The 10,449-nt window shown below is 44.4% G+C and overlaps 1 protein-coding gene across 1 annotated transcript in view; it reads left to right on the top strand.

The window, feature by feature from the left end:
• The first annotated feature begins 605 nt into the window (after positions 1-605).
• The window catches only part of CC2D2A (coiled-coil and C2 domain containing 2A), a 129,281-nt gene continuing 119,437 nt past the window's right edge, over positions 606-10,449 (top strand). The window contains exons 1-3 of the mRNA XM_024741837.1: positions 606-669; positions 3,551-3,634; positions 5,860-5,983. Coding sequence (XP_024597605.1) covers positions 631-669; positions 3,551-3,634; positions 5,860-5,983 — 247 coding nt within the window. The 5' untranslated portion in view covers positions 606-630. The remainder of the gene's footprint in view (positions 670-3,550; positions 3,635-5,859; positions 5,984-10,449) is intronic.

The raw sequence follows: 10,449 nt of genomic DNA, 5'->3' as shown, positions 1-10,449 counted from the left end.
TGACTATGCAGGTGAAAGGGGGAAACTGTCCAGATCAAGGCCCTGGAGGGGGCGGGAGCAGTGCCCAGGCAGAAACCATGGCCCAGATGGAAGCAGGGACAGACCACAGGAGCAAGTGGAAGCAGAGGGGGTGACATGACTCAGTGGGGTGAGACAGGGGGATGGGGATGGGGAAGGGTCCATCTCTGGCTTTATCTCTTTGCTCTTGAAATGAGAACAAAGGCCAAGGGTAGACAGTGAAGGGGGATGGGAAGGTGAAGGTTTGAGTGGAGAGGATAGGCTGTGAAATAGTCCTTCAGGAGTTGGATTCCTACCAGGGTCATCTGACACCAAGGGCAGAACCTTCTCCTGGCTTCCACCTCCTACACAGGAAAGCCAAGATCTTTGACAGGCTCGTGGGGACAGAGGGTCCAGCCTCCTTCCTTTTCCTCTGGGGCTCATGTCCACCAATCCTGGGGCCTAAGAATGCATTCCTTGTGGATGCAAGGTCTACTCAGTTCAAACACTTCACTAACCATCAAGGTCAGCTTCAGCGTTATCAGTAGTGAGAAGAAAGACATTTCACTGAGTTCAAAGGGCCTGACTTCTTCTTTGGTCTTTGCCTGTCAGGGAGGAGCCATCACAGCTAAAATGAAGCCCAAGGAAGAAAAAGTGAAAATAATCACAGAGGTGAGTGATGGCTTAGATGTCTCCAAGGGATGTATCTTTGTGTGTGCATGCTCATGTCACACATGCTGGTGAGTGAGGAAGTTAGGCCAGAAATGAGCATTTATTGCACGCCTACTGCATGCAGAAGGTGCTACCTTGGGCACACAGAGGAGAATAGGGGTGCATGCAGCCTTGCAGGTGCTCCAGGATTGAGGGCTCTGAAGCTGCTTTGTCACCATTTCATGAATTCCAACAGACAGCAGTTCTGAGTTACCACCTAAAGGGTCCAGTTCTACTGAACCACATTGATGTCTTTTTTTTTTTTTTTTTGGATTATAGTTGATTTACAATGTTGTGTTAGTTTCAGGTATACAGCAAAGTGATTCACTTATACATATACATAGATTCATTCTTTTTCAATAAAGCACATTGATTTCTAAAGAAATTCAAAATGAGGATAACAACTGTAGATATAACCACTTATAAAACCCTCATGGAGTCCTGCAATTTCTAACTCATTTTGTGCAAAACATCATTAAATGCTGTCTGGACCAGAGGAGCGAAGCCTTCTCCAGTTTGGAGACCAGAGACCTCCGAACAGAAGAGGAAGTATTCCTCTCAATCCTCCTTTCTTTCTTGGCTCTAGGGCTCAGTAACTTGAGACCATAGAGGCAGAAATGGGGACAATATGCTATTTCCAACAGGAACTTCAAAAAGCCTGAAGGAACCCAGATGAAACCACACAGATTAACTTTAAGCAAGATATCAAGTACTGACAACTTACCTACATCTACCTGTGCTCATTCATTCATACAACAAATATTCATTGTGCCTCTGGTCCCTGGGAATAGAGCAGTGAAGAAAACGCTGAGCTCTCCTGGAGTTCACATTCAGTCTAATTTGAGGTTCTACTGGAGAGTTTTCCATTGACAGAGGATCAAAACATTATTGGAAAGCCAAAAAAAAAGCTTGATGTATATTTCTCACAAGCCCATTCTAAGCCAATAAGAATTTAGACTTGAATTAAGAGCCACAGTTGCACACCGCTCTGAAGAAGGAGGTCTGAGTGAGGGTGGGGCTTGCACCCAGAGGATGAGTCAGAGCGATCAGGTCCCTTAGACAAAGAAAAAGCCCAAGCCATGCCCACTCCCTGGTTGGGACCTCAGTTCCCTCCTCTGCAGCTGAAGCTGAGGTTTTCTCTAAACAGATGGCCAAGGGCACTGCTGAGTGTTTGAAGCCTAGCCCAGCAACCTGCATGCCATTTCTTTGAAATCTTATATGATTAAAACCCATGCTTTGTGTTCCAAGTTTGTTTCAGTATAAAAACAAAAATTTCCCAATTTTAGAAAAAAAAATGTCTAATAAATCCGGTACACCAGAAGAGGTTCTGGGTTTACCTTGCAACTTCTTTTATACCCCGAGGTACTTGTGTCCTGGTTTGCAAAACTCAAACTAGAAAACTTTAAAGCTTCAAACTTAAGAGGCTTCAGCTCTAACATTTTATGACTAAAACTTTAGAAAGCATAATATGGAAAAAGAAACGAAGTTGGCACTGTTAAAGGATTTCTCCCTTTTCAGGAACACTCCCACACTGTTGGTGGGAATGTAAATTGGTACAGCCACTATGGAAAACAGTATGGAGGTTCCTTAAAAAACTAAAAATAGTAATACCATATGACCCAGCAATCCCACTCCTAGGCATATACCCAGAAAAAATCTTAATTTGAAAAGATACATGTACCCCAATGTTCAATGCAGGACTGTTTACAATAGCCAGGACATGGAAGCAAACTAAATGTCCATCAACAGAGGAATGAATAAAGAAGATATGGTACATATATACAATGAAATATTACTCAGCCATAAAAAAGAACAAAATAATGCCATTTGCAGCAACATGGATGGACCTAAAGATAGTCATACTGAGTGAATTAAGTCCGACACAGAGAGACAAATCATATGATACTGCTTATATGTGGAATCTAAAAAAAAGGATACAAATGAACTTATTTACAAAACAGAAGTAGAGTTACAGATGTAGAAAACAAACTTATGGTTACCCGGGGATAAGGGAGGGGGAGAGGAATAAATTGGGAGATTGGGATAGACATACACACACTACTATATATAAAATAGATAACTAATAAGAACTTACTGTATAGCACAGGGAGCTCTACTGAATACTCTGTAATGACCCATATGGGAAAAGAATCTAAAAAAAGAGTATATATATAACGGATTCACTTTCTGTACACCTGAAACTAACACAACATTGTAAATCAACTATACTCCAAGAAAATTTTAAAACAAAACAAAACACAAAAAGGATTTCTCCCTTTTCAAAAAGACCTGAAAAAATTTGCATTAAATACAAACTTCCATGGTGATTTAACATGTATCCTCATTATTCTCTACCTGACAGTAAGGCTGTGGGGAGCAGATAAGCCCAACCCTGGAAGCCCCTAGTGTGATTCTGATATCGTCCTGGGCCAGAGGCCTCCATCCGGGTCAGTACATCAGTCCTGGCAGATTCACTTGTTCGTGGCCTTCATTAGATTATGACTTTTGAGGGAAGTCACCTCCGGTACCTCTGTGCGCCCAAGGCCTGGAACACAGTCAGCAGTCCATAAATTCCCTAGGCATGAATGAGCACCTGGGTCGATGGAAGCTCCAACACCATATCATTGACCATCTTTCCATTTGGATACAACTTTTGAGAAGAGTAGATGGTGATGTCTGTCCACTGTCCCTTCGCTCACACTCAACTTTAGTGGGTGGAGGCTCCAGGACAAGACAGTCATTTTAACACCTAAAAATCCCACCCCTCTTCCTCACTTATCATTTTTTCCCAATTTACACACACACACTAAGAGATAACTCTTCCATTTGCATCTCAACAAAGGAGTTCATTGAAGACAGTGAGGATGCAGATGAGGGAAGACAGAAGAAGACCGCGAAGGTTCCAAGACAAAAAGGAAAGAAGCAGGTAGGGAGTGACAGAAGCACTTGTCTGTCTACCGGGCTGTCAGTTAACAGCTCACTGCACCCCGAGAGGCCATACAGCCTCCTGTGGGTACAAGCACTTGGCCTTCTCTGGGAGAGGCAGGGATGCTGGTGGATGGTCCAGCTGAAGGACCCTATGTGGGGTCTCACGGATGACCCTTACCATGAAGCCATGGGCAGTATTTGGAGCATGTTTCCTCCAAGGTTTTTCCCATCCCCTGAGAGACAAGTTTAGAAATGCTGAAATGAGCCCCTTTAATGCTGTCATCAAAGGCCATAGACTAAGACCAGCGGTAGATGGCAGTGCAGGATTACAAATCTCAGGGATCTTCCACTTTCCCAGCTCCAAGCCCAAATTCTGCCTCAGTCTAAATCAAGGCCAACCCCCATCTCCCGGGCCTGCTGGCGGTCCCTCCCCCGGCTCTGCCCGCAGCAGAAGTTGCCCTCCTTGGCCGTGAGCATCCCTATACAAGGTCCACCTTCTCCAGGTAAATAGACGCCCTTGGAAAGGAGGCCGGGAAGATTTTGCGGAGGGGCGATTGGCTTGGAATAATCCAGATGCGAGCAGGGGAGGGAGGGGGAAGGAGAGCCATTTTGAGCCGGCAGCCACGTGATGGGGCCGCCTGGAGAGCGGGAACGGGGTGGCGGGGAGGGCACCAGGAGAGCTGAAGTCAGGGGAGAAACCCCTTTTCAGCTCTCCCGTCTCCCAGCACAATCCCGTTGGGACAAGCTGGGCCAAGGAAACTCCTTTTCTGTAGCTGGGATGGAGTGGCCCAGGGGAGGGCCCGGAGAGGCTGGAGGTGCTACCTGTCCTTGTGGCTGGGCCCTCTGGCCACTCAGGGACTTTAACCCCTTCCTGCAGGGTCAGCGGGGGGCTCTGCAGCCGGGGCCACGGGGCCCAACGAGGCGTCAGATGAGCCGGTACAAATGGAAAGAGCTCAGTTCCTTAGCTCCAAGGCCACAGGCACAGTAAGCAATGGTGACTGGGGCTAGGGGCGTGGAGCTTGCACTAAACGGGAGAAAGGGGCAGGGATGGAAAGGAGAAGGCACTTTCTGTGTCCTAGGTGTGGCTCTTTCTTGAGACATCATCTCATTCCTTGAACTGCACAAAGAGCCCTGATCAGACAACGAACGTGCAGTATTTGGTGCTTTGTGAGAAATCTGGAGAGTGTTTCTTAACCCCAGCGGCACTTCAGAATCACTTGGGGATTTTTTTTTTTTTAAGTCAAATGCCTCAGGTCCACTCCAGGCCATTTATTTAAGTCAGAATGTCTGTGCTTTACAAAGTGCCTATACATAGCAGCATCTGAGTGAATGGGCTATTTTCATTTCCCTTCTTTTACGGATGACGAAGGAAGTTAGGAAGTTCGATAACTCGCTCGAGTCCCACGGTAAATCTGAGTTTGGAGGCAAGCCTTTGTCTGGCCCAAAGGCCATCACTCACCTGGGGCTTCCACTGCCACTTCTGCTCACCAGTCTGTCCTCCTCTGAGAGTTTGGGGAAGGAACCAGAGGCTGTTCTTTGCCCTGGATTAACCAAGGACACTTTGACAGCTATGTCCAAATGAGTTGGAGCTGGGATCAAATAGTTTGGTTGTGATTTTCCTGTTTCCCTTTTCCTCCAAATTTCTACAGAGCTCTACACATTAAGCCTAGAAAAAGTGAAAATATTCATTTTTTTAAAATTTCTTTTTAAATTCTTTTCTTATTTTTTGGCTGCGTTGGGTCTTCGCTGCTGCTCACGGGCTTTCTCTCGTTGTGGCGAGCAGGGGCCACTCCTCATTGCAGTGCGTGGGCTTCTCATTGAGGTGGCCTCATTTGTTGTGGAGCATGGGTTCTAGGTGCGCGGGCTCAGTAGTTGTGGCACACAGGCTTAGTTGCTCTGTGGCATGTGGGATCTTCCCAGACCAGGGCACGAACCTGCGTCCCCTGCATTGGCACGCGGACTCCTAACCACTGCGCCACCAGGGAAGTCACTGCGCCACCTGGGTCATCTCCCCGAAACCTCTTAGACAAAATCAGGATCGGCACTGCTTCCTGTGGGGATAGGAGATCATGACCACAGTGACTCAGGTGACACAGACCACAGTTATCTAGATCTGAAGAGGATTAAGGCCTGTCCCCTTGCTAAGTGACCCACCTCATCCTGAGATAGCATCTGAGTCAACCAAAGCCCTGAGATTCACAACCTCTGACCATCTGCCCACAGCTGTCGGCTGCTGGCCCCAAGGAAATGGTGTCTGAAAAATCCCATCCAGACGACCAGCAGGAGCCCATGCAGGAAGGTTCTGACACTCACCTCCTGGGCATGACGAGCCAACGAGGCCCACGGAGTAAGTTCTGTCAACCAGTATTAATTGCCTCCTGGGATCAGCACAGAGCATCGTGGGGATTTTGCTTGGGTATTATTTTTTGTACGCGTCCACCGCCCTCCACAGCATTTTACCCCAATTCTAGGCAATTTCTAAGTTCACCTCTGTCTGGGAGACAGGACACAACCCCAAGACATATTTACATAACCACAGAATTTTGAAGCATTCATTGAAATAGAAGTGGTGCAAATAATCAAAGAGGTAGACATTCAAGGATGGGTGAAATGGGAAGGCATATTTGTCAATGAAATAGTATTAGAATCAGATGTTGGAAAACCTGAGGATGTTTCTGAGGCTCTTGGAGATCCTGCCCCTCGAGGACCCCTTCTCTTATCCATCCCTCACCCCACCCCCCAACACACACACACACACACACACACACACACACATACTCCCTTCTCCCTCCAGGAACTGTGGCCTGTATTTTACAGCATTACTTTTCCCCATCACAGTGACCATCATTCATTCTCTGCTCACTGTAGGGAAAATTATTACCCCTCACTTGTTGCTTTTCTTGAACAGTGGATTAGACCAGGGAAGAAGGCGTGTTACACTTTTCAATTGTTACATAATTATTATTACTCTATTTTTCTGCAGCTGAGCTGGGGAATAAAGTAACTATTGGAAATTAGAGGGCTTTGGAAGCAAGTTCATCTGATGTCCAACCCTAAGAAAAATGTGGTTCCCATCCAAAACCAATAACACAGTAGAACTGTTACCAGTTAGTAAAGTAGAACCAAACTTTATCCCATATATAACTTTATCCCATATAGTTACTTCATTTTCTAAATGGGTAAAATTATTCATTATTGAAGATTACAGTTTGTCTTAGTGTGCTCAGGCTGCCGTACCAAAATATACCATAGACTGGGTGGCTCTAACAACAGACATTTATTTTCTCACAATTCTGGAGGCTGGAAGTCTAAGATCAGGGTGCCCGTGTGGTCACTTTCCAGTGAGTCCTCTCTTCCTGGCTTGTAGGTGGCTGGCATCTCCCTGTGTGCTCACTTTGGTGTTTCTTCCTATAAGGATGCTAATCCTATTATATTAGGGCCCTACCATATAACCTCATTTAACCTTCATTACCTCCTTAGAGGCCCTGTCTCCAAATATAGTCACATTGAGGGTTAGGGCTTTCAACGTATGAATTTTGTGGGGACACAATTCCGTCCAGAGCACAACTATTGAATATTTAAGTAGTTGTTTTAAAATCAAGAGAAAAAAAAAATGTCAGAGAGCATGGCCAGTAATAAAGGCTCTGTAGCATAATGAAAAGTGAATTCTTTCCTTCTTCCTAAAATGGGAGAAATACTCTTTGCTGTCACCACGGGGGTGATTGTAAGGATCAAATCAAGAAAAGGATGTGGAAATATTTTAAAGAATGTGCACAGTTTTAAATATTTAAATAGCATGCGCTAGTATTTCAAATAGATAAATACACAGTAACGAAGGTGTGTTAGAGTGAGATAATAGGCAATCTATGCATTAGTCCAAAAGGAAAAAATAAAAAATACGATTTATGATTTGAAGAAGGAAAGAACAGTACAAGGCTAGATGTGCCTGCCTGAGCAAGGTCATGACCAGCTGGTCTCTGGGCAGCTCAGGGCAGAGCTGGAGGCTGTTGCTTATTTGGCAGCACTGGTGGGCCAAGATGTAGAGCAAATCCCCGGGAGTGAGGTGAGGGCACCTGATGGATTAGAAGCCTGGGTAGACAGGCATCAGTTAGAAACGAGAGGTCAAGACCAGCAGAAAGTCAGCCATGTGGTCAAGAGAGCAGAATAGGTCTCATTCAGCATGTCAACACATGTTAGAGCGAGAGTGCAAGGAATGAGCAACATGAGGAGTCTCGACCTGAGACAGGAAAGGCAAGACACAGAGCAGAAGCAACAGAGGATGTGCAGGTGTCTCCGTGGTAGAGTGTTGGTGGGAGAGGACTCCAAACAGAGGGCTCTGAAACTCCCAATGTGTGCAGAAAATAGTGTGTCCAGGAGCAGCCGGGTCTTATAGGACCTCACCTGGGAAATCACCCACCCACTTAGCAGGAAACTAAGTCCAGCCCATCTTCAGGGGGGTGAAATTTGGCTCCACCTTTAAAGAGAGGTGTGTCAAAGGAATTTATGGGCATATATTTAAACCACCACATTCATCTTTCTTTAAAACTATACTCAGAAATCTGTAATGAGCATCACATAAAATCCACACTCTTATTTGTTCTGAGTTCTGAGACCCTATGTGATCTGGCCCTTTCCAATTCTACTCCCACTCTTCTCCAATATGTCTCCACCCTGGTTGACTGCTACTGGCCTCTGAATGCCTTGTGGCCACCTGGGCATTCCCAGGCTTTGGTGCCCACTCAGAAAGCTCTCCACCCATCTCTTTATTAAGCTTGTGACAGAAAAGCAATACAGTTGTATCCGTTAAGGCCTCGGTCTTTGGCGTCAGACAAGTGTGTGTACCAGTCTATACCTGTTACTTTCTCACTTGCTTGGGCAAGTTTCCCCACCTCCTTAAACTTCAGTTTCTTTATCTGCAAAGTAGGGACAAGAATAAAAGGCCTTAATACCCCAACAGAGTTTATATTCCAGCTGGGGAGTTAGAGGGAAAAAGAGAAAGCAAATCAAAAAAGATGTGATAAATATACAGTATGGCCAGTGGTGAGAAGTGCTACAGAGAAACATAAAGAATTGGCTGGACGAGACTACAGTGGAGATGAGAGGAAGGACTGCTGTTTCATGAAAGGTCATCAGGGGAAGCCCTCTCCAGTGAGAAGACGTTTGTGCAGAGGCCTGAAGGAAATGTGAGACCCCTGAGGAAAGTGGCCTTAAAGCAAGAGTGTGCTTGATGTATTTAAGGAACAAGGATGCCAGAGTGGTTGACAGACAGTGAGCAAGAGGAAGAAGAAGGAAATTAGATCGGAAGGGAACTGCAAATATTTTCTCCCATTCCACAGTTGGTCTTTGTATTCTATTGGTTGTGTCCTTTGGTGCGAAGAAGTTTTTAAGTTTGAGGTGGTCCCATTTGTCTGTGTTTGCCTTTGTTGCCTGTGCTTTTGGTGTCACATCCAAGAAGTCATTAACAAACTCAATGTCATGAAGATTTCCTCTGTGTTTTCTTCTAGGGGTTTTATAACTTTACATCTCACATTTAGGTCTTTAATCCTTACTGAGTTTATTGTGTAAGGTAGGGGTCAACTTCATTCTTTTGCACGTGGATAGCCAGTTTCTCAACACCATTTGTTGAAGACACTGTATTTTCCCCATTGAGTGGTCTTGGCATCCTTGTTGAAGATTATTTGACCACATACACATAGTTTTGCTTCTAGGTTCTCTATTCTATCCCACTGGTCTATATGTCTGTCTTTATGCCAGTACCACACTGTTTTAATGGATGTAGCTTTATAATATGTTTTGAAATCAGGACACCTGAGCCTCCAATTTTGTTGTTTTTCAAAACTGGTTTGGCTATTTCAGGGAACCTTAATATTCTATGTGAGTTTTAGGATGAACTTTTCTTTTCATAAGAAAAATGCCATTGAGATTGTGATAGGGATTGCATTAAATCTGTTGATTGCCTTGGGTAGTATTGACATTTTAACAATATTAAGTTTTCCAATCTATGAACATGGGGTGACTTTCCATTTGTTTGTGTCTTCTTTAAGTGTTTTCAACAGTTTTTTTTAGTTTACAGCATACAAGTCTTTTGCCTCTTTGGTTAAGTTAATTCTTAAGTGTTTTACTCTTTTCATGCTATTGTAAATGGAATTGTTTTCTTAGCTTCCTTTTTAGATGTTTCACTGTTAGTGGATAGAAACACGACTGATTTTACATATTGATTTTCTATGCTGCAACTTTGCTGAATTTGCTTATTAGTTTCAACATTTTTTGTGTGTGGCAGGGGACTCTTTAAAGGTTTTCTCTATATAAGACAATGTCTTCTGCAAACAGAGATAATTTTACTTCTTCCTTCCCAATCTGGATGCCTTTTGTAACTTTTTCTTACTGTCTTAGTCTGTTTGCTCTGTTAATATAAAACACTATAGACTGGTTGGCTTATAAGCAGCAGAAATTTTGTTTCTCATAGTTCTGGAGCCTGAAAAGTCAAAGACAAAGGCACCAGCAGATCTGGTGTCTGCTAAGGAGGGCCTGCTTTTTGTTTCATAAATGGCTGTCTTCTTGTGTTCTCACACAGTAGAAGGGGCAGAGTAGAAGCTCTCTGGGGTCTTTTTCATAAGGGAACTAGTCCCATTCATGAAAGTTCCACCCTTATGACCTAATCACCTCCCAAACGCCTCATCTCCAAATAGCATCACACTGGGACAAAAACTTCAACATATGAATTCAGGGAGGACACAAACATTCTGTCTATAGCACTTGCTTAATTGCTCTGGTTTGGATTTCCAGTATTATGCTGAATAGAAGTAAAGTTGG

The sequence above is a fragment of the Neophocaena asiaeorientalis genome, unplaced genomic scaffold (assembly GCF_003031525.2).
Source record: "Neophocaena asiaeorientalis asiaeorientalis breed wild unplaced genomic scaffold, Neophocaena_asiaeorientalis_V1.1 scaffold218, whole genome shotgun sequence".
Lineage (NCBI taxonomy): Eukaryota > Metazoa > Chordata > Mammalia > Artiodactyla > Phocoenidae > Neophocaena > Neophocaena asiaeorientalis.
This window is presented reverse-complemented; position numbering and strand designations above follow the sequence as displayed.